At 37.2% G+C, this 24,695-nt stretch overlaps 1 protein-coding gene across 1 annotated transcript in view; it reads left to right on the top strand.

Annotated features, from left to right (window-relative positions):
* Nucleotides 1-24,695, top strand: part of MAN1A1 (mannosidase alpha class 1A member 1) — a 151,227-nt gene that overhangs the window by 77,575 nt on the left and 48,957 nt on the right. The window contains exon 8 of the mRNA XM_081829371.1: nt 7,266-7,360. Coding sequence (XP_081685497.1) covers nt 7,266-7,360 — 95 coding nt within the window. The remainder of the gene's footprint in view (nt 1-7,265; nt 7,361-24,695) is intronic.

Genomic DNA, 24,695 nt, shown 5'->3' with positions numbered 1-24,695 from the left:
TTAGCCTCTACTTATATGTTAGTTCATATTACTGTTTTATGGTCTATATTTTATGTTTATATAGTTTTATATGCCTGGCTTGCCTTCCTGGTTGTAATCTCCTTGAGATCAAGGATTTTTTTTTTTCTTCTTGTGTGTCCCTCTTATAGCTTTTATCTCATTGGGAAATATGTAGTAAGTGCCCCTTAAGTCTTAAAACCAGATCCTATGGAGCAGAAAAGTACCTCAGAAAGTGTCTTGTCTACTGCCCGCATTGTACATAACAGAAAATTAGAGAAGTGAAATGACCCATCTTCATTGTGACAGAACCGAAAAGTAGCAGACCCTGAACTAAAACAGACCCTGTTCAGCCTGCCTGTTACCAGGCGACTTTGACTCTGGCTTATGCTCTGGGAAAGCATAGGACCAATTCCAGCAGTAGGCAGCAGTGGTTTCCGCCCACATGGATACTGATAATGTCTACCTTAAACAACAGCCTAAAAGTCTCCTTAGGATTTCTCCCCATTTTTCATCTTGCTCTCTTAACTTTATAATATCTTCCCTATTCAGGAGCTTGGGAATGAAATTGGAGCCCTCAGGAAAAAATTAGTACCAAGATGCAATTTTATTAATTCATTTATCAACATTCATTCATTTTGACTAGGGGACACTATAAAAGCAAACTTTTAAAAAAAATTCATGGTTAATTTTTTCATGAGAATAAATATTTTTAAAAAGCTAGCTAGGTCAAAAATGCCTATTCACTAGGTCATTCTATATCCAGATTTTAAAATTATACTTACCGGAATTTTTTTTCATTTCACTTAAACTGTGTGCTTTCATGCATTAGAAAATCCAGTCTAAGGTACCGTTACATTGATTCTTCTTCACTGTGACTCATGGTTCCTGGCAGATGAGCATGCATATCCTTTGTATTTTGAATAATCCAGTTGGGGAGATAATTTTTCAGGAAAATGAAGAACACTCTCTTCATCTAACTGCCTAAAGCCTAAAAATTGAATTATACTGAATCATAGAGAAGAAAAACAAAACAGTTGACAAAAGTATTCATCTAATTTATAAATTCAAAAAATGAAGTTCGTAATGTAATTTGACAAATACAACAAATAATTCATATCATTTAGAAAAACCTCAGTTTGGGTTTTAATGAATTAGAGAGAGAATGCAAAGATTAGAAAAAGGCAGTGAAAGATGTGTGCTCATACAGACAAGAAACTCACAGAGGAGAGTCTCTCTGGATCAGAAGAATTACTTGCGTCTGGGGTGGCATGAAGCTGGCATTCCCTTGGCTACAGCTAGCATGGAACTATCCCTCATCAGAGCATTTAATTAGGTGAACAGGGCCTCTGTGAACCTCAGTTTCATCTCTATACCAAGATTATGGATCTGGATGACCCCTGATTTCCCCTCTACCTCTAAATTTTTATACATCCTTATTCGAATATTTAAACCTTTAGCAGTTCCACTCTATATTAAAAAGCCAGAGTAGCTCAATAAGCACTTATTGGTTGAATGATTAAATCTGGCCCATATAATGTGTGTTAATCAACTCAGCTAACAATATATAGGTTATTTCAGTTATTTTCAGCCAAAGATATTTATCATATCTATGGCATCTTGTGCTGAAAGCTTTATGTAACAAAAATGAGTAATAGGTACACGCTCCTTCTACTAATGGGGAATTAGTGTTTGATCTTTTAACAGTGAGGTTTTCAGCATAAGCATTTGAAGAAAGGCTTTGATATTGATTGTGCTCTTCAAACTGAAGCATGTCTGAACTGAAACGGGTTCTTTCCAGCGCCAGAGCTGTCTGTTCTTACTCCTTTCCTCTTTCCTTACTCTTTGCTCTGACATGTAAATATTCCTGTATAGTTCTTCAGGGATCTGCAAACTAGAAAGGCAAAAAAAAAAAAAAAAAAAAAGCCATACATCTTGTTTACAGCCTTGTCTAATCCTATCTGTGAGGGTAAAGTAAAAAGAGAAATGTTTTTATTTGATAGATTCTAAAATCTGAAGTTTTTTAAACATTGATCAAAAACAGCAATAAGACTGTGATGATGTTCGTTTTGGTGCAGTTATTTTGAAATTCCTAGCTTGAGATCATAAAAGTTTTTTTATGTAAACCTGTTTGTTAGCTTCATGCTTGAAAAATTATTTTAGAAGCTATGCCATCATATTTTACCACCCTTCTTTCAGCAAATTATATTAGTTTTGATTTTTTTGCTATGGATATAATCAGAATCTCTCTGATGCAGGATCTTTTTGAAGATTCCTTTGGGTCCTAAGATGTCTGCCCATCTCAAATTGATTGGTGCAAGTTGCACCAAAAAAAAAAAAAAACTATTTAATTTTAATGGTCATTTTTTTAAAAAGAAAATATCTTCTATTATCAGCATGGATTGCATTTTATTAACTGTCATTTTTCTTCTTGCTCTCTTTGTAAAATCCTCCCCACCAAATACAAGTACCAGTAAACCCTAGAAACCAAGACTAAGAATTTGGTGGCAAATTAACACTTCCTCTCTTTGTAAAAATGATAATAGTTTTGGTTTTTTTCAGTCTCATTTTAGTACTAGCTCTGTGACTTCTGAGTACTAGTTTTTCTATAAATCAAAAATAGAAATTACCAGCCCTCATCTCCCATTTTCTTGGGGAAACCGAGAACCAGAAGAGTTAAGTGATGCACCCAGGTCCTGCACTGAAACCATAGGAGGGCCCTCGCTGGTGTCCAAGTGCAGGCTGGGTCCAGGACTACCTCCAGTTTGCCTGTCCCATTTGAAGGAACACCGAAATACCATTTAAGTATGCTTTTTATGATCATTTGCTTTTCAGCACAATGTCCAGGGTGTTAAAACTTAACTGTTCTTGAGAATGATTGATGACATTTCTCCTTCATTCTTTTAACAGTATTAACTTTACAAGCTACTTTTCAATTTTATTACATACTCACCATTTTAGGTAGAAAGATGTTCTCTTTGAGAATCTGGATTCGTCCTCCAAGTAACCTCTCTTCATATCTCAGGAGCAGATAACAAATCAAACATTAAGAATGGGGATTGACTCAGGCTCACATATGATTTCATTTAAAGCATCAACATGTTATTTAATGGTTTCACCCACAACTATTTTGTAATTGTGCCCAAGGTTGAGACTCCATAATATTTGACATAATTAATTATTTGCCAACAATAGAAACTAAGAGAATAGGATGGAGTACTTTACAAGCACTAGAATATTCAGTGGTTTCTCAATACAGTGCCCCAAGTATATTTATTAATATTCAACTGATTCATTCATTTATGAAATGAACATTTAATGAGTACCAGCTACTCTCCTTGGATACTAGATAGATATATACAGCAAGAAAGAAGATAGTCCATGCCCTCGTGAAGCTTACATCTAGTGGAATTGTCAAACAATAAACAATAAGTTAATTAAGGATGTGATAAATAGTGGAACAGCAATAAACAAGATGACATGATGAACAGTAAATGAAAATGGCAAACTTTACATGGGATTGTTAAGAAAGACCTCTCATAAAAAGGGACATGGAAGCAGATTCCTGAAGCTAAGAATGAACTAAGCATACAGAGATCTAGGGAACCAGCAAAGGCCGACTAGGGAACCTCAAGCTGTTTCCTATCTGTTAACTGAGAATATGAATATTCTCCCATACCCTATTCATAGGAATGCTGTGGTGATATCAATAAATTTAAATACAAAGTGGCCTGATCTGAAAAAAAAAAAAAAAGGCCTAATCTGGGTTGGATATGTATAATAAGCAATGAAGGAGAGATGGAAGTCTTTTTCTCTACTTTTAGAAAGAAAAAATTACTTGGGTGTACAAGAGAGTCACACCAGGAAGCATTTAGAGACCTGTATCTTGCTTTCTGTAATCAAATGCTGCATTGTGTGACGCCAGTTGTCAGTGTAGGAGTTCCTCCAGGCCTGGAGTTGGGACTTGGCTTCAGCCTTGAGGAGTGGGTGAATTTGGATTGGCCAGCAGGGGCAGTAAAGGGTGCTTCAGGGTGAGAGAACTATATAAATAAGTATACTAAGGTGGCACCACCAAAAAAAAAAAAATAATTATGCAGAACGAGATGTGAACTAAGCTTATTCTGGTAAAATCATTTCACAGTCTATACATGAATCAAATCATCATGTTGTACATAATGTTACGTGTCAATTATATCTCAAGAAAGGTGGGAGGAAAATCATTTTTTTAAAAAAAGATAACTAAAGTGGACTGAACTTGAATGAGTGCTTGAGACCATGATGGCTCAAGCTGGAGCCAGAGTGGTCTTTGAGAGAATGGAAGATAATAGATTGGTCTGATTCATAGAAGTCATTGAAAAGTCAGTATATCAGTTTTTAACCTGGTATTTTAGACAAGAGGGAATCATTATGTTTCTTGAACAAGAAAATTGTATGGTAAAAAGAACAATTTAGTAATATAGATACAGATGAATAGAGACAGGAGGGAAAATCCTGGAGAATGGGAGACTAGGTAGGAGGAGGACCTTCTTTTTTTTCTTTTTTTTTTTTTTATCATGCCATTTCGTCATACCCAGTGATGGAAATGAGGACTACACTCATATCATGGACTATGGTCATATCAGGGAATGAGCTGTATATGAGACTTTTGGGGGAAATGAATATTGACACTTGATGAATAAAGAGTGATAAATCAGTAGTCAAAATGCCTGCTCTCTCTCGAGCCCCAGGGACTGGCCAAACAGTGTCAGTGATGGAACTGGGGAAGTTTGCCTGGAATATTAAGTGATTATTTCATCTTGGACATGTTAAGTTTCAGACGACAACAGGACACCCAAATTGTGATGTGAGCACACAAGTAGAAGTACAGACTAGAGCTAACATGGAAAGTCAAATTAAGAAATGCAAACAGGTGATGAGAACTGAGGAGTTAGCTCTTGAGAATGAATGCTTGTGATAAGAATATGTGTAATGGGGTCACAGTACACAAACACACACACACACACACACACACACACACACACACACCACAACCTGAGTAGAAGGTACCAAAACAGCAGTGGGATAAAAGCCAAAACAAGAATTTCAGGCAGTAAATAGGAAAAGTTCTTAGGGAAATACTGCTATCATTATCCCCATGATACAACTAGCCTTTTAATGTGATGACTACATGTCCTAAGGTCTTTCAATATAAAAACGCATTCCCCTCCACAACCTTTAAAATAGCAAATGCTGTTGTTATCCCCACTTTATAGATGAGGAAGCTTAGCACAGAGAGTAAGCAATTTGTCCAAGATTACCCAATCTGAAAAAGTTGGAACTGAGATTCAAACATAGGCATTGTGTTTTTCAAAGCCTGCATCCTTAACCTCCCACGCCATATGGTTATAATATCCACGATGGTATTTTAATTGCATCGTTTGACTTCCATCTTATGTAAGTTTCTTGAAAAGGAGTTAATTAATTAACAGTTTAAAAAGTGGAAACTAGGAAGTCAACAGATGGCTGGGCTGTGATTGGATAGTCCCTTTCAGTAGAAGAGAACTTGGAATTCTCTAGGGTAAGGCAGAGAAAGGGAAGAATATATCTTTTGATCTATTTTTTTCTTTCTCCTCTCCTTCCATATACTGTTGTTGAAATGGGAAAATTGTCCAGTTTAAAGAGAATGGAAAAAATGGTACCTCTGTTTTCTAGTGCTTTCTCTATACTATAAATGTCTGTTCCTTATTTGTATACCAGGAATGTTAGTTTATCTAAATTGTCAACCAAAAATTTACATGAAAACTCATTACTTTCTTAACTTTCATTAATAGATGAGAGAATGTAAAAGAGTAGGGTTTCTGAAATAGCGTCAACATTGGCATTACTGTAGTGTATTCAGTCTGGGAGCCCAAGTGCCTGGATTTGTCTGTGGGGAGTCTCAGGACTTAGAGCAGGAGTTACGGACTAGAACCCTTTCCTCTAGAGAAGCTACACAAGACTTCTTTGACAGTGGGTTTAAGGGATGCTTTCCCATTGGCTGGGAGAGGACTTTGTTTTCATTTTCCATGCTTCTCAGGGTCTCCCCAGCCTTTCTCACATCTCCATTATTTAAGGAAGAGGCAAGTGGAAATAGTTGAGTTCCCAGCGCACCATGCTCAGTCCTACAGTAGAAGAAGGAGAAGGGGCAAGGCACCTGCTTTCTGCCTCAACTGTCACAGGGAAAGCTGTAGCAGGTCTTCCTTCAATGGGACTGTGGATGGGTGTCATCTAATTACTCTTCTTGAAGCACAATCTGCTCAAGTGAACTGGCTGCTTAAAAACCTTCAATCTTTCCCATTTGAATGGAGTAAAATTCTTAGCCTTAGATTTATGACCTTCCATGATTCGGGCCCATGCTGTGTGTCCGACTTTGTTACCAGTAATCCTTCCCTTTTTGGTCAGGCAAGCTGACCCATTCCATTGCTCCTACGTGCCCCCTCTTGCCTGTCTGTGTCTACGCTGATGCCTCCAGGGATGCCTCCCCCACTTCCCACTCCAATCTCTAGTATCACTAGCCCCTGACATACTGCACACAGTCCTCGTCCAAATGTGCTCTCCACCGCGCAGCCTTACTGAGCTCATCAGGACTCCCAGGTGATTTTATTGCCAGTTCTCATTTTTCTACATTCTAGATATTTATGTGCATATATTATCTTCCTTATACATTCTGGGTGTAATTTGTACCTAATTTAACTTTGTATCTTCCATTTCACCTACGCTTAACATCAGAGGAAGTTAAAACCGCAAAGAGCTGAGGGGACATAGAGGTTACTTGTAATAATATGTCTTCTTAAAACTTCTCCTTTCTCTGTACCTTAGTAAATAAGTGAAGTTGGAACAGGACCAGTTCTCCCAATTTTCAGCCCAGGACTTACCTCCAACAGCAGTGGTTCTCCCCCTGGCTTGCATTTTGGAATCACCTGACATCACCTATGGTGCTTTAGAAAATTCTAATCTGGAAGCCCCAACCCATAGAATTTAGAATCTCAGGGGTGCAACCCAGACATCAGCATTATTCAGATCTCCCAACATGATTCTAATTGTGCAGCCAAGATTGGTAATGAATTCCCCACAGCAACATGGCCCCTAGACCATTCTTTCTTTGCTAGGTAACTCTGTTAATTTGAGAAACTTTTATTTTTTTCATATGAAGAAAGTTTTAAAGTAGATAAGTGCCAAATGTGAGATGGTAGTATAACACTGTTTGTTTTGCTTACAACAGTAGCTTACGTAACTGTTTAACTTTTCAGATATTTCGAAAGAAAGCAGTGGAACTTGGGGTAAAATTGCTACCTGCATTTCATACTCCCTCTGGAATACCTTGGGCATTGCTGAATTTAAAAAGGTAAAACTCTTCATTTTAACAACATATTTTTGAAGTTGGAATATGCAATATTGTGGTTTAACTGGATGGATGGTTTCTTGCACGATGTCAGTGACCAATACCATTGGCAGTCTTGGCATCTGTCCTTGTGTTGGAAGCTATACGTTTTCCAGAGTTCCTCAGCCTTAGATGGGTCCCTGTCATAGGATAGCATGACCCCAACAGAGTCATCCAAGCCAAACGTGATTTGAGGTTTTCACTATTTCGTGGTGATGTTGCATTTTTTTTCTCTGAAGATACCAAGAGCATCCCATTATCTTTAAAATTGTCATCAAAACATTTCACTTCCAAAGAATCCAATTCCTAAGAGTACTTACTTCGTTTGGTTAAGCTGCTGGCAGAGATATTGCAGAGCTAGAACCTTGGACTAACCGGATCTCCCATGTAAGGAGCTGGTGTGACAGACACAGGGAGCACCTGGGCTGCCCTGCCCACAGTTGTAAAAGAAGGGAAGGGAACTGCCCTGCTGACCCAGATCAGCCTGACCTTCCATGCCATTGGGGTGGAGAATCCTGTTAAGCCAAGTCCATGGGAATTTTGCTCCAAGTAAACCTAGGCTAAACAGAGTTTCTGGTATTTTCCTAGGGAGTAGTTTGAATTTTCATGATAGCTTGAACATTTTGTCAATAAACAGTTTTATCTTAAGCCTCCTTTTTAACTCCTTCTTCTCCGTAAGTAATCAATTGCTTACGTACCTCCTTGTGGTGATGATGATGATGATGATGATGATGATTTATCATCATAAAATATGAAGCTTTGTTCTAGGCTCTGTGCCTGTATTACCACATTCAATCCCACAATAACCCAATAAGGTTGATACTGTTGTTATCTCCATTTTACTAATGGAAACTAATAAGGAACTTGTGTTGCAGAGAAATTAAGTAATTTGCCTAACATCATACTGTATGTAAGTGGTAGAGATAGAATATGTACTTAGACATTTATACACACATTGATGCATAGACACAAATTTAACAGCTTTCTTGGTTTAGAAATGCCAAGAGGATGTACAGGGTGGTTTGGCAGGATTAATGCACATTTATTCTTAATTATTTATTTTAGTGACTTTCTTTCCTAAAATTAATCTTAAATAATCATGAAATTACTTATTTGGTTAATAAATCAGTTAAATGTCATGCTTTGTTTTCATTTGTATGTTACATATCTATACCTTGAAATCACCCCATACCTGTGTACTGTGTATAGTAAGTGTGTGTGTGTGTGTGTGTGTGTGTGTGTTTGGGTTTGGGGCAGGGATGTCGTTGAGCGGTGAGACAGGGAGAGACCACATAACTAGGCCATGTTAACTTGAGGTAGTTCTCTATTATATGATGTGATATCTCAGGATCCGTTTTTCCCTGTTGGGGTCCTATGGTTTTCTCTGTCACCCTGAAGGTAGTAACATACGCTGCAGGGACTTAAAGCAAGAGTTGGTCTGTGCTAGGCCTGGAGGTGGTATGGTGTTTGTTTGAGATCCACGAGTTTTTTATTTGGCTCAGGTATATCACCTATAATAACCTTCCATATCTTTGGACTTCGTATTTATAGATAGTATTCTGACCTAGAAGCAACTCTGCTACCTGAAATAAGACCTGCTTATGAAAACACTGTGCACGTTTAACACTCTTTTTCTTCCTCCTTACCCTCTGAGAAGAATGATATGGGCACAATAATACACTGAGCTAGGTGGTTAACAGGAGACCTAGTTCTAGGTATTTTACAGCTACTCTGGGTGTCTTCAGAGATCATCTCCACCCCCAGGATTATTTGTAAAGTGCAGTTAGTCTACTTCAGTAGTTATTTTGTGAACCTTTACAGGTTTATAGGCCACTTTGAAATTCTGATGAAACATGGCCCTCTCCTCATAAAATGCACATTCCTGAGTATGCATATTTTTACACAGTTTCCCAAAGCTGACAGTACTTTCGGAGCCCACCTAGAACCTGAGAACCCCAAGTTTAAAATACTGGAGTGAACAATCACTGCAACTTTCTACTCTAAGATTCTGTGGAGCTAGTGCCTATTGCTTCCTGGAAGCTAATGAAATTAAATAAGGCCCTACTAAAACTAGCAGAGAGACGTGTACACCTACATCTTTGCAAAAGTTCAGCCAATTATTGTAAGGTGCTGATATCATCCAGTTAGTTCTAGCCTCTCTTAAAATAAGCGTAAGAAATCAGATTATTCTAAAGCCTATTTAATTTTACTTAGCGTTTACTTCTAACAGCCAAGAGGACTTTTCCTTAGTTAAATCTATCCTTAGTGTACAGGGGAGATATGTTTCAGTACATAAAGGAATACTTCTCAAAACTCTTAAATACTGAATCCTGTTATCTTTCATATCTATACCTCTTGGAAACTCATTAAGTGGGGCATTATGTTTTTTTATAAAACCTTATTTGGATTTACGGTATTTTACATTAGAATTTTTTAATTCCAAGAATTGCAGGACAATTGTATATGGTAAAAACTAATGTGCCATTTTATTTATGTATTCTCTAATGTTTTCATGTCAAACTAGAGGAAATTAGGTGACCCTTTGACAACTGATGGGAACACTTTTAATTTCTTCCTGGCGATCTGAATGAATTTTTTATTATATATTTTATCCATTCTTGGGCCCACTTACTAAATCAGACTTACCCAAATTCAGAGAAAAAGCCATGGCAAAATTAATAGTACTATCAATCCACTAACATTCCTTATATCCCTTTGAATCCATTCTCCCTCCAGCTGTGAGATTTATTTATCACCTTAAAGAATATCCTTTAGGAGAAGAAGACAGTTTCCTATTTGATCTACAATAACTGCATTTCAGGATGTGCTATTCCTGTCAACATGTACATCCATGCTGTTTCCTCTGAATATCTGTATTTTTACAGTATGGGCCAGAAGATAAGGGACAGCGGGCATGGAGCTTCTTTTCTCATTTTTTGAAGACCAGTAGAATTTTCCAAAGAGAGGAGAAAAAATATGTCTGACAAAAGCATATTTTCTTAATTATCTTCTCAGAATAAGGGAGTGTCTGTGGAATGATGCCCATAAGAATAAAGTGCTTGAGGATGCTTTTTAGAAGAGCTACATACTCACTGTTGACTGGCTTTGAAAATTTTGGCAATATTATAATGGGAGAAGTATAGAATATGCTGTCGGTAATAACATAGTTCTCTTCCCTCTCAATTTTGAAAATATGGATGCTGCTCTTTGCCAACACCTATATGTTAACAAAAAATGTGAACTTTGTGGGTGTCATCTATTCACATCTGCCTAGTATTCAGATTATTGCCTGAAGATAACTGTTTCTTTACCTTTTCTTTGTAAGAAATAAACATTTATTTTAGTCCCTGCTGTGATGAAGTTTCTGTGCTAGGTCCTGGGAAAGATTTTCTGTTTCTCTCCACTTTATTTAAAAAGATAACAGACATGGTCTTTCCCTCAGGGTATTCACATCCTGGTTGGTAAAGCAGAATGTATATTTTATATGTTACTATATTATACACTCACTCATGTAATTGACAATGTAAGATGGTCTGTGCCAAGGAGAGATAATAAGTACTCCCCGAGTTGAATTTAAAGCAAGCAGTAGTTGGAGTTGGGGAGGTTGATGCATTTGGAGCCAAAACACCAATAAGCCAAAATGGATTTCAGTATTTGTACAAACTGAGAATAGCAGAGAATCTAAATAATTTACTCGTATGCTACATTAGGAACTCTGTCCCAAAATCTGTTCAGAAAAAAATATATATAATTATCTCTTTCGCTACATCTGTAATCTTAATTCAAGAGCTGCTGTAGTAAGTTGTAAGTTGATCGGAATTGTGATTTAATAGCAAGTGGTAATTTAAACAGATACCTAGTGTTACACACGGGACCTGACTCGACCGACTAACATACCGGCTTCACCAATACGATAGTAGAATGAAGATGCGTAAGTTATATCACACCTCTGCTAAAAGGAAAGCATTGCCTTTTTATAGATTAGAATTTTGGTGGAACTCAATTTCTCTAATGTGAAAATGTCAAAATTTGATGTCTGATCTTACTATTACTGTGAACAGGAGGCCCTCTGCATTCTTTTCCTGTACGCTATAGAAGAAAAATCACCTCTGTGGTTTGTAAAATCAAGCATTTTACCATTTCCATATTCCTGGGTGTAATTCAAGCCTAGGTAGAGTTAACTTATTAGATTTGGGGTTTTCTCCAGTGTGTTCTTAATTTAAAATAATATAGTTAATGTTCCCATTATTCATTTCTATCACAGGGCATACAGTCTGGGCATTCCTAATAATTATTCTGCCTTTTTGATAAATGAGTTAGTTTTAGCTATATTCTGTTTTATCACTTGTTTCTCTTTGTGGATTTTTCTAAACTGACACTTGGCGACACTTGCCTGGTGGTTTTATTAGGTTAGTGGAACTGTCTACAGCATGTGTTTTTGTGGTGCACATCAAGGAATGTGCTGGAAGTGACTGATCTCCGTTCCAGCTCTCATTAGTCCGCAAGGTGATGAATGAGCACAACTCCCTCACCTGTTTTTATTTCCTGCCTTGTAAAGCTTTATTTACTGACTAGTCTAATTACCAACACAAATGCATACTATATCATTAGTTACATTGTGATTTGTATTATTATTATAATTAAGTTGCAAATTGCTTTACTTTAACTGAAATGGGACCTTAATTAAGAATAGTACATAGCTTAAGTTTTTCTAATAGTGAAAGATCATCCTGTGTGAAGCATGTACTGTGTATATTATAACAAAAAGCAGTAGCCCCTCTATTGCATTTTATGTTGGTGGTGTAAAATGCTTAAATATTAATTATAGTTGGTTTTAATAGACACAAATTATGAAAGTCTAATTAGGATAAATATTTTTTAAATGTCTTCCATATATCTCCCTGTGTTTTATTTGCCAGTTGAAATATAGATGTCCACATTATTAAATTTATCAAATCTTAAGATAATGCAGGATACAATTTCATACTTTAACATCATAAGAGTAAGATTTAAAAAACCAAGAAACACATTTTTTAGCATGAGCAAACTCATTTAATAATTTGCTCATACTCTGAAGCAGTTAGTTATGCTAAAAAAGGTTCTGCAGAAGTGATACGGCCTGAGTGTAAAATCAGGGCTGTGTCTTATACTGTCTTTTATTTATACCTTGTATGGACCTGTTAGGGATTCAAAGAGAAGTCCAACCAACTCTAGGAAAGAAAGAAGTTCCAGTCTCTCCAAGCATCTTAAGCTAACCTACTCTGTTTTTATTTTTTCTGATTGAATATTTTATTAAATTGGGTTTCCCTCTTTTATCTGTTTTAATTCTTTTGGCCACTTAACACATTTCTGGAAATAGTAATAACCGTATTTTAAGGTTTTAATACAGACATGTACAAAGTTATTAATATCAGACATTAGAATATTAGTACCATACTTAAAGCTGCTATTTATTAACATTGTCAGTATAGCTCTTGATCTTGGATAATTTCATTAAACTGAGTTTGTCTTCTGATAAATTAAACTAAAATAATAGCAATAATCATACTTATACTGATGATCTCAGAAGGTTTTGTGGAAATCTAATGAATTAATTGTAAGAGGAGATTTATCGTTTTAAAGTGATATGAAATAAATGTAAATTGAAATTATTATTTATTTATGGTCTTGTTCTCAATTTTCATTATAAAATTATGTGGGGGTGTGTATGTGTACATATCATATACACATATATGATAAAATAATGTGTAGTTAAAACTAATTTGGTTTTAATGCCTCTTTATGGCAGTTTTTATGCCATTCAATGCTTCTAACCCATTTTCAAGTCCCATTTTCCAGGTCAGGAAGAGAAATGGGTATTGGTAGAATCAGCTGGAAGTGTGTGGAGAAAATGTCTCAATGTAGTACATGTAGGATTCTGGTGGCTCCATACTCAAACATTTATTATTTTTTAGATTAGTTTTGAATTAGCCTATAGGGTCAAAACCCAGTTTTCTCTCTAAAATTATGTTTATTGGTGAATTATCTCCTCTAGAAATAAGGACTTCTCCATCCATAAGATTTAAGAGGAGTGCGAGGCAATAAAATGCATTGTTCTTTTCCCAAGTCCCACATATTAGCTCGTGTTCAATTAATATGGCACAAACCTTGTCTGTGAAAATATGTGTATATTTTTGCTGTAAACATCCACATAGTCCTCTTTCCTAATTCTTAGGCTGCCCAACTTCTGTTGAGGGTCCAACTGCTGTGGTTACTTTCTGTCAATGATTCTCAATCTTTCCAGTGCTTAGAATAACTAGGGCATTTAAAAGTGTGTATTATCGCTGCCTCCCTCTCCCCCAATCTGTTTCATTTGGCTTGGAATAAGGTCCTGGCATATTTCACGCCTCTTCAGCCATTCCAATATTCAGCTGGGGTTGAGACTCACTGCTCTAAGTCTAGTATGTATATCCTGAGGATTCCAGCTTCATTTCTCTTCTCGATTACCTTTGAAAACATTTCCCTGTCCATTGATGCTCAATTTAACATTGAAATATAAAAATATTAGAAAACTGGTTTGAAAATATCCAGCTTTAATAGAACAGTAGTTCTCAAATTTTAGAGTATGTAAGAATTGCCTAGAGGGTTTGTTAAAAACACATATTACTGGGCTCCATCCACAGATTTCCTGATTGGACAGGTTTTTGGTACGGCTCGATAATCTGCATTTCTCACTGGATCCCAGCTGATGCAGAAGCTGATGCTCCTGGTCCAAGGACCACACTTTGAGACCATTGTAATATAAGAAATGAGCCATCAGAACCATGTAGAATCTTAAATCTCAGAGCTGCTCAGTGAGGCCCCCAACTCCAAACATCCTTGGGGGGAGGGAGGGAGGAGGACTGTGAGGGTTTCTGTTTCTCTGACTAATTTACTTTTGTTAATAGTTATCCAACATTTTCATTTAACTCTAAGCAGTTTGTTGCTTCTTCTGAAAAGCAGCTAATTCCAGACATTAAGTACCCAACAAGAGTTTACGTGTTCTCTTTTCCCCTTGCACTATTATTTTTTTAATCCAGTAAGACTAGAAAGCAAATGTTGGTCCATTTTAGCATAGGGGGAGAGGAAAAAAAGTCATTCTTAATTAAGGACTTCGGGGTGACTTAGAAAGGAGAGCCATTTCTGTAAAAGCCATTCCTGTGGCTCAGGCAAAGCAACTTTATTTTAAGCTGCTGGTGACCTGGCCCGTACCTGAGGGCATTCAAGAGCCAGAGAAAAGAGGCTGTGATCATCCTCCCATCGGGAGAGGAGGAGGGAACCTAGGCTTCTTCTGGATCATTTAATTCTCTTACCAAGCTTCAGATCATTACATCTATGCCAAGCATGCAGGAGCTTGACCAAACTAATGGTCTTTATGTATTCCCAGTGGACAATAAGGATAGCAGCACTTAATTTAAATATACTTTGTGTATGTCCTCCTTTATTGAGACTTAAGAGACAAGCAGTTCTGAACAAAGGACGCTTTGCTGCTTCTTAGTCATGCATTGTGAGGCAGTAAGAATTTGAAGAACCTCACGGTGCCTGAACTCTTCCATTTCTTCCCACTCCTCTGGCCATAACTGAAGTTCATACCCAAGTAAATGAGGTTTTCAGTGTCTTTTATTCCCTGGAGGAAGGAGCAGACTACATCTGTCTTTGAACACAGGCTTGCACAGTCCTCATGACTTCTGTGCACCACCCCACCCTCCTGCTTCATGAATTCCCATCTGCCACAGACCACTTCAGCTGGGCTTCCGGTAGGGCGATGGCAGAAAATTGACGTGTGAATGCAGTAAAGTGGCATGGTTCTATTCAACCATGGATTTGATGCTGAAAAATGTTTTTTTTTTTTTCTGTATTTCCTTAAGTACCTACATTTAAGGCTGAATTACAGCATATGAGTAATTAAAGTGCAGAAATTTATCAAAGGTGACATGGAGGCAACTGAGAGACAATCTATCCCAAGAGGACTGCTTAAATCCCTTAAAAAATGATTTGTGGTGTGTGGGAAGTCCATTAAGAGGCCTTCTTCACTCTTCAGTTTTCGGCAGATAGATCCTTGGTACAAAACCCACGTACTGGATTGTTAAATATGACCACTGCTTTCCCCCACAGCATCCCCACTGGTTAAGCAGTTAACTCACCAGGACAATTTTAAGGACAATTGTAGTTATTTGAATGCAACAAACTCAAAATGGCTTTCATCTCAAGTTTTTCAAAGGCGCAGAACTAGTATTTTACAGATTCAGCTTTGTTCACTGTATTCACACAATCGGTGGCAAATCAGACGTGGCAATTTGAAATGTATTCTGTGTACGGGACTTAAATTAGGAACAAGTCAGAACACATACGGTGCCTTTACAGGTCAGCAGTGGAATAATCTGTTCAAGGAGCTTGCTATCCTGGGTTTTTAATGAAGCAGCAATCAATTTTTTCTGTGATTAATCTCAAGACCAGGCTCATGTTTCTAGTGTGGGGCACACCTTTCAAATATTTGATTAATAAAGTTTAATTTGAAAGTTTATGAAATCGTTTGATTAGATGTTTGGAAATCAGCCTAGGTGTCAAAACCCTTTCTCAACCCTTATTATTGTTAATCATTATAAATATTCAACTAACTACATTGAATCTTTGGGAATTGGAAGGTCAATATAAAGTATTTATACTACAGCCAATAGTTTTTAAAGGCTTTCCAATCTCAGTGGGTACATTAACCACTCCATATTTCCTGCTCGTGCAGTAATAGTTGTAGTTGATCTGCTCTAAAAAATGGGGTGAACAATAATTGATTGCAGTCTCTTTTATTTTTTTTTTAAAGATTTTATTTATTTATTTGAGAGAGAGAATGAGAGACAGAGAGCATGAGAGGGAGGAGGGTCAGAGGGAGAAGCAGACTCCCTGCCGAGCAGAGAGCCTGATGCGGGACTCGATCCTGGGACTCCAGGATCATGACCCGAGCCGAAGGCAGTCGCTTAACCAACTGAGCCACACAGGCGCCCCTGCAGTCTCTTTTATTAACTAGAAAGAGAAAAGTGATGGAGCAATAATAAGAATTAATTGTAATTTACTAATTTGGAAATTAATGTGCAGCTGGGCATGAGTATAGGCAATGCAATTTGGTGATTTAGCAATCATGACAAATTATCTTCATATGTAAGGTAGAGAGTTGCTAGCTTTTCTTTATTTGATTTTTAGTAACAGACCTAGTTTTAGGAAGACTATATATGAATGCTCATGTTGCCCTTTTATCCTGGAAATGTCAATTGGAGTTTAGCATTATTAATTAGATCTTACTTTCCCTCTTTGTCATGTCATGCTATAGTTTTTATGGAACATTTGTACAAAACAGTGATTACTGGTAATTGACCTGCATATGTTGAATAATCTTAAGATGGTACTGAGAGTTTAATGTACCTTGTAAATTGAGAGGCTTCCAATTAAGTCGAGTTCTTAAGATAATCACTTTCAAAACTAATCAAGTAATAGGACATTAGTAAAGCTCTTATTGACATAATTGTGACAAATTAATAAACAGATCCAGTGCAATTACTATAATGGTTCTATCAGTGAGCAGTTTTCCAAAATTTAAGCATAAATCTATTCTACCCCCGGAAGTACAATAAAAGTTACATAAACCATTTTAGGGTGGATATCATTTCTAATAGTTGTGTGTGAGTACATCATACAAATACCTTGGATTTGTTGTGTGTTTCTTTCTTTTTAAATATGACTATATTTATTTCAAAGGTCAGTGAATCTACTTTCTGCACCCTAAAGCGTATTTTATAAGAAATCTTCTATATGGCTTGGACAAAATGATTCAGATGCATTCTAAGGTTCTCTCATCTCTGTTTTTCTTTGCCCATGCCCTTGGGGTTGGTACCCTCTTTCCTCAGAGGCTGTAGAATGTCCTGTCCCACTCTCCGTCCCAAAGAGCTGTCGGCATAGTGCCTTTTTATACCTCATTGGCACTCTGCAAATGGACTTTGGGAAATAAATGAATTATGAATTACAGATTTGTCATAATCTTTTAATATCTGACAGTGCCAATTTCTATAACTTTGCTGATTGTGTTTAAGAAAATGGCAGCAGAAAGAACAGGAATATAAGTCCTGCTTCCCCTACTTTAAGAACAGTGTGACAAATATAAATATTTCTTAAACCATATCAAACTATGTGTTTAAGATGTTGTGTTTCACTGAATATAACTCTATTAAAAAATAACATGATCGCATATCTTCTTTCCCTAAGCTTTGGTTTTCTCATTTGTTGAAGTGGGATTAATGAGGTGTATCAGGTTTACTGGGGAAATGTTTATAACAGAACCCCAGAATTCAAGAAGCTGGGGGTCTTTTAGATCCAGAAGTGTGGATCACTGTGGAATTTAGGATCCTGACATCATCATGGTAGCCATCCATACTGTCCGTCCCTACCACCTGTGTTTAAGTTAGACCTTAGCATAAAGCATGGATTTTAATGTAAGGAAGTGTGTGTGTATAATAGGTGTACACACATCTGTAATTCTATCAAGCCGCCCGGGCGTTCAGTTTATAACTCAGTCTTCCTCAAACAAGGGAAGCAGTGTAGAGTCCTCATAGTAATTGTCATCTGGAACAACAAAGGGAAGTAAAGTACACGATCTAACTACCCAGCTGAAGAAGAGTTATTTTTAAATTATTGGAATAACCTAAAATAAGGACTGCAATAAGGACTAAAATTATGGTGATTTCATTAATTGTGAGGCATTAAAATTGTGGTTCTTGAAAAATTCATGTTAACACTGTTTAAAGGCAGCACTTTTAGCCACTTAATTTACATGCAATTATTATAGCTAGCTACATGATGGAATTTGCACCCCACTCTTATATCGGGACCGTAAGCCCATGGTTTTTCAGCTTTTTTGCCCTCTTATCAGTAAAATATTTTTGAGCACTCACCCTAGAACATGTACTTTTATTTGTAAATTATGTATACATGCACCACTGTATTAATATGTCCTATATATTTAAAAACACTCAAAAAATAAAATTGTAAAGGATAAGAAATAGATGAGGAAATAAAATATTTTGTTAAGAGTAATTGATCATTTTAGTCAGAACAGTGTGATTTGTTTTGGTTTGGTTTGGTTTGGTCTTTTCATTTCAGTTTAAGGCTTGTGATACAATGAGTAGTCAAAGGTCTTATTCTGTTACTTACTTCAAAACTTGGTTCTAACTCTGTCCAGGAGGAAAAGATAACAAAGTTGCGTTGTTGCGAGAAGTGTAATACTGGCTGGCCTTCCTAACCATGGTGTTTGTTTTAAAATCCCATCCTTTGGTTATGCAAAGAATATTCTTGTAATTCTGCCAGGAAATGTCAGTCTTTCCTGATACCATCCTTTGTTCTTACAAACTAATAGAAAGATAGAAAAACCTCTGGAACTCTTCCTTTAGAAGATTTTAAAGCAGAATAAAAACTTTCATTCTTAAGTTTGATACAAATATGAGTTAGAAGGTGAACCGCTTTCATAAATATTTTCATAAATGTCCAATTTCTAAGTGGCCTTTCCTTAGAGTTCTTTCCAAATTTAGATTCTTTTATCCATGTTAAATTGTGACATTTTTTTCAAGTTGTAGATTAAGCAACAAGGGTTATTTTCTTCCTATTTCTTCTCCTTCTCCTCCTCCTCCTCCTCCTTCTTCTGAATTATCTGGTAGGTAGCATTCTTCCGACTACCACTTGTCTCAGAAAATGTCAGCATATAAGGACATTTTTTTTTCCTGAAATGTCAACTCTTGATTAAATACTTTGCCTCAAGACAATGAGAAAATCTGTTTGTTGAAAAATATGTTCATGGTCACAGTCCATCTCTTTACAAAGTATTTGTAATATCATAATTACTGTGAAAGGTCTTAGATTTTCAAATCAACTGCATTGATGACGTTCTACAGCTCATAAGCCATGATGCCTCGAGGGTCGCTGACAGCAGTGGAACAAGTGAGGTCCCCTGCTGATCTCTTCTCACAGTGTAGTCTCAGCAGGAACATCGTGGGGGTATCTTTTATGAAACCTTTTACATAAGTACCAAGGGAGGGGAGCAGTGGATATCTGAATATTTAATTTGATAAAGCTTTTTTTTCCTTCCAGATAAAAAATTTAGAAATAGCAGCTTTGATAGTTTTTTCCTGTGCTCTAATTAAGACTCTTGCATTCTGCTTCAAAGACTACTGCCATACACAATAAATATCTAAATGTCATTTACCTTTGTCAGGCACAGACCAATGTCTTATCATGTGGCGGTTTAAAATAGGCATATTGTCTCGTTATATTAAGTGGACTTTGATCCTGTTTAGATTATTCTTGAGAATAATTTTTAAATTGGTTTCAAGGGAAGTTCTAAATTACTTTTAACCAGCTCTAAATATTATAAGACTGGATAACCTTGTGGCACACTCTCCGTTATTTGTTCACCACTTTAAAGTGGGTTAGCTGTGAAAAGATTGCTAATTAGATCAAGAACTTTTCAAAAGTGAGATATTGATTTTCATACGAAATAGAAAGTGCTTAAAGACACTAATATTTAATATTGATTGGGTAAGCACTAAAATGGCTCTGAGTGTCATTTTATCCTGGAAGAGTGATATTTTAAAATGAACAGCAGGCGCCTGGGTGGCTCAGTTGGTTAAGCAACTGCCTTCGGCTCAGGTCATGATCCTGGAGTCCCTGGATCCAGTCCCGCATCGGGCTCCCTGCTCGGCAGGGAGTCTGCTTCTCCCTCTGACTCTCCCCCCCTCATGTGCTCTCTCTCATTCTCTCTCAAATAAATAAATAAAATCTTTAAAAATAATAATAAAATAAAATGAACAGCATATTTGGTTTGAGTATCCAAAACTTTTGCTAAATTCAAAGGGTTTCAAATTACAGAATTTGCTAATCTGAGTTTCTGAGGCCTATAATCAAGAGAGTAATGATTTCATATTTATATTTGAGAAAGAAGTTTCAAAAACTGGAATTTGTAAAGTGTAGGCTCTATATAGAATAATCTGTAAAGATAATACATTTACTTTTTGAGTTTTTCTAAAGACAGTAAAACCTAGGTCTCTTTTCAAACAAAAGGTGCTACAAAATTTATTTATTATTATGTTTATCCTAAAGGAAAAGAGTGTAAAGTGGAGGAAATGGGAAGCAAGAGGAATTATGAGTGTATAAGCTATAGGCAGCCAGACAAGCTATTATTAATGCCTTATGCTTCTGCCATTCTCTGTAGTCTCCAGAGGAGTTCCAAATATATGTACATTTTTAAAGTTTCATTAATTTGATTGAATCTAGTCTGGCACAGACATAAATATCCAATTCTGTAATTTGAATTTCCTTTCGAAAGCATTTGGAATTATTTGAACTAAAAAATAATAATAATATTATTATTATTGCTTTTCAATTTCCTGATACCTGGTGGAAAACCAGGGGGAGATGTCTTGCTATTTTACTGCCAAATAGGCTAGCATGGTGCTTGTCTATTTGTACTACGTTGATGACTAAGCACTTTCAGGTTATTAAAAAAGTTTTCGGTGTGTCTGATTGAATTCCACATACCTCCCAGAACTGAATTTCACCAAAAACTGTAGGGTTTGATATATATACAAGAACCCTTTGTTAAGCTCACTTCCACTATTTAAAGATAAAAAGAAATGTAAACAAATAGAATCTCCTCTCCCAAGAGTTAAAAATGGGAAATTATATGCATAGCATCTTTCTTATCTGGATATACAAGCTAAGATTATGGAAATCTCCCCTTCATCTTCTCTTCTAGAATAAAGAAAGAATAAAGAACCTGAATTCTTTCAAACCTTTTTTGATAGAACCAATTTTTCTTCCTTCCTGCCATCTTAGTGATTCTTCTACTTCTGTGCTTTCTCCCCATCTTTGTGATAATGGGGTCAAAGTTTGAGACTGGATCTAAGAAGAGTCTTAGGATACAGGAAGAGCAAAAGTGTTTCTCTACAGTTCAGTCACTCATGCTTCTTTTAGTACATTGACCAGGCCCTTGGTGAGTGAAGAAGGTCTTTGGTCCCCTCTCCCACCTTGTCTTGACTCTTGGAGGCATCAGTCCCTCTCTCTTCTTCTTCTTTCACACACCTACTCATCAACACCTTATTCTCCCTACTTTGTGGAGAGGTTCAGATAGTCTCCTATGAGCCTTCTCCAGATAAGAATATCTGGGTGTTCTGTTACTAAGTCCTAAATTTGTACCTGAATCACTTGAATCCCATTCTTTCCTCTTTCCTCAAAAAAGAGTATCTGATACCATCACTTGTACTCCTGAATGTACCCCCTTTTCCTTCCTCCAGGAGCTTGTTTTCTGGGCCCCTTCCCCCCCACCCCAACCCCTCCATCCTTTTTCTTTCTTGCTGATTCATTGTCCATAATGTTTCACTTCAGTTCTTTTGTCTATTTATTTCTGGTCTTGTCTTCCTTCTGTTCCACTCGGGCCCTCATCATCACTTATTTCAACCACTGCAGTTACCTTTAACGGATCTTCCTGCACCAGTTTCCCAAGACATTTTCCAAAGTTCCACACTGTTGAAATGTTTTTTTTTTAAAGATTTTATTTATTTATTTGAGAGAGAGAATGAGAGACAGAGAGCACGAGAGGGAAGAGGGTCAGACGGAGAAGCAGACCCCCCGCTGAGCAGGGAGCCCGATGCGGGACTCGATCCCGGGACTCCAGGATCATGACCTGAGCTGAAGGCAGTCGCTTAACCAACTGAGCCACCCAGGCGCCCTGTTGAAATGTTTTTTAAATGGAAATGTTTTTCAGATGTTTATCATCTCACTTCCTTGTGTCTTCTTCTTTCATTACCTTCTTTCATTACCTTAAATAAAAATCAAAATTAGTCAGGCAAAAAGATGCTCTATAGTCTCTATTTCTGTCATACAAAGCTGTGTAATTTCTCAATTATGTCCTGGTTTCTCTTGTCTCTGTCTATTTACATTATCTCTGTCTGGAACAGTCCCCCTTTCCCCATCCCCCGAAAGACGCAGCATAGGCAGCACCACTTCCAAGAAGCTTTCCTCATTTCTTCCTGCATCTGCGGTCCTGCCCTAGTGTGCCCAGCATCCCATACTGCCCTGATGGAGTGGTCTGACTTGTCTCTGTCCTCCCAGGCTGGCAATGCTCTTGCAGTGACAATGAGTGGCAGGTTTCCAGGTCCTTCTTCAGGGCACAGATGAAGAGGTCCAAAAGATGCTAGGAAACAGTCACCTTTAGGTAAGCAGTAAAGACTGTGGCTGTGAGCAAGGCAGTGGTGCTAGACACACATTTTGGTGTGATCCTGACTCCATGACACAGACAGTTCAGGTGGGGAGTAGCTGTTTCACCTCTGCCTTCTAGTCTTCACTGTCTGCACAAAGGTGGGTGTAGGTATGTATGAGTGAATCAACAACTGTGGCTGTCTTTCAAACCCTTTGCATGAAAGCACATCCAGAGGCCCCCTAGGTTTTAAAAGGCAGTAGCCACCCCTTAATCCAGATCTGCAGCCCAGCCCTCACTCCAGAATTTAATCCCTATATCCCGCTGAGTGCCAGATAGCACCTCAACTTCATCTGTCAAAAATCATCTGCGGTATTTTAACCCCCAAATGAGTTTCCCTTCCAGATTGACCTTTTGTTATACCAATAACCTCAGTTCAAACATCCTGAGGTCTTTAAATACTTCTCCCTGACAGCTAGTCTGTCATCAGATCCTATCTACTTCATTTCCATAGTATTTTTGACACCTCTCACAGCCAGGCTTCTTTCCCATTCTCATTCATCACCCAGGTCTAGGCACCCCTCAGTTCCGTTCTGAGCTAGAACAGTAGCTTTGGAAATAGTTTCCCTGCTGCCAATTTCTCTTCCCCCCAATTCTACTGTATTTATATAACTATAGATATAGATATAGATACAGATATAGTTGTGAGATATATATAGTCACCTCCTTAAAACATATTACCCTTCTGCTCTCCACACATTCTCCCTTTAGTCTAGAATCTTTAATAGCTTCCCCAAAGCTGTAGTGCTTTTCTTCAAGTAGGCACTGTGCTCTCAAACCCCCATGTTCATGCCTATAGAGGCCCTTGGCCGAAGCAGACCCTTTAGCCCCCAGAAACTTCTGCTATGTTTAAAGGTCCAGTTATGTCACCCATTCTCAAAGAGTCCTTCAATTTCTTTCTCTCTACCTTGTTCCTTTCCCACCCTGGACAAGTTTAATCATCTTCCTTTCCTTGTTCTCCTAACACTCTGTTTCCTCCTGCAGATAAAAGCTATTTCATTAAGTTGTGAGATTTCAAAAAGTTCCACATAAGTGTGTGTTGAATGCATGGAGATGAAAGTCTCTGGGTTGAATTAAAAAGTAAGATGATCAATTATTTTTCCCCTTCAACAAAAAACAGTGCATTGAGGTATAAGTGGAAAACGTATCTTTTTGGCAAATCTCTATTCTGTAAATAAGGCTTTAATTAGTTAGTGAAAATAATGTAGGCATCTTTTTATAAATTGGTATTTCAGTATTTGCTATTTTTCTGTTTTCCATTGCTAGATAAGAGATTAAGGCTTCCCCATTATCTAAACCTTAAAATTGGATGTACCAGGTCCCATGATTTATCTAAATACTGTTTAGATTCTCTTATTCTGGCATGATAAGAAAACAAGACTCCCAAAGATATGAATCATAAGAAAGATTTAAATTATGTCTGGATACTCTAAGAGATGGAAGAGGATGTTTTGTTCAGGTAGGCTGATTTTCAAAGTAGAGATACCACTTTGGGAAAACATTCTTCATAATTTTCTAGTATGAAAGCATTGTAATTAGATGATGAGGTGGAAAGTAAGTCCTATTAAGAATGCATACACATGATCTTTAGTCCAGTGAGTCTGGAATGATAAAAGTGGACTATTACAGTGCAGTGTGGCAAATATTCCCCATGAATCACTGACCTGCTGCCCAGACTGTAGCCCAGCAGTGCAGTTCTCTTGGCTTTGCCTTTTAAACTCTAGGGAAATACCTTTTGTGTGAAATTTTTTTAAGACTCAGGAATATAGTTCTAACACTCGGGGAACTTTACCCAATCATAGTCTAGTTTTCCTTAGCATTTTGATAAGCGGTTTCAAGGGTTAATGACAGGGTAAAATAAGTTTTGGCAAGACAAGAAAGCAGCATGCTCATGTATAGAGCGAGCATAGAATGGTATAATCAGCAGAAAGACCGAGTGGCCCAAGATACGTTCTTGCAATTATTACCTGAGGTCCAGTTTTATATTTTATA

This window comes from Leptonychotes weddellii, chromosome 8 (genome assembly GCF_054177405.1).
Source record: "Leptonychotes weddellii isolate Sample4059 chromosome 8, ASM5417740v2, whole genome shotgun sequence".
NCBI classification, from domain to species: domain Eukaryota; kingdom Metazoa; phylum Chordata; class Mammalia; order Carnivora; family Phocidae; genus Leptonychotes; species Leptonychotes weddellii.
Note: the sequence above shows the minus strand (reverse complement) of the source record. Positions and strands in the feature narration are given on the sequence as shown.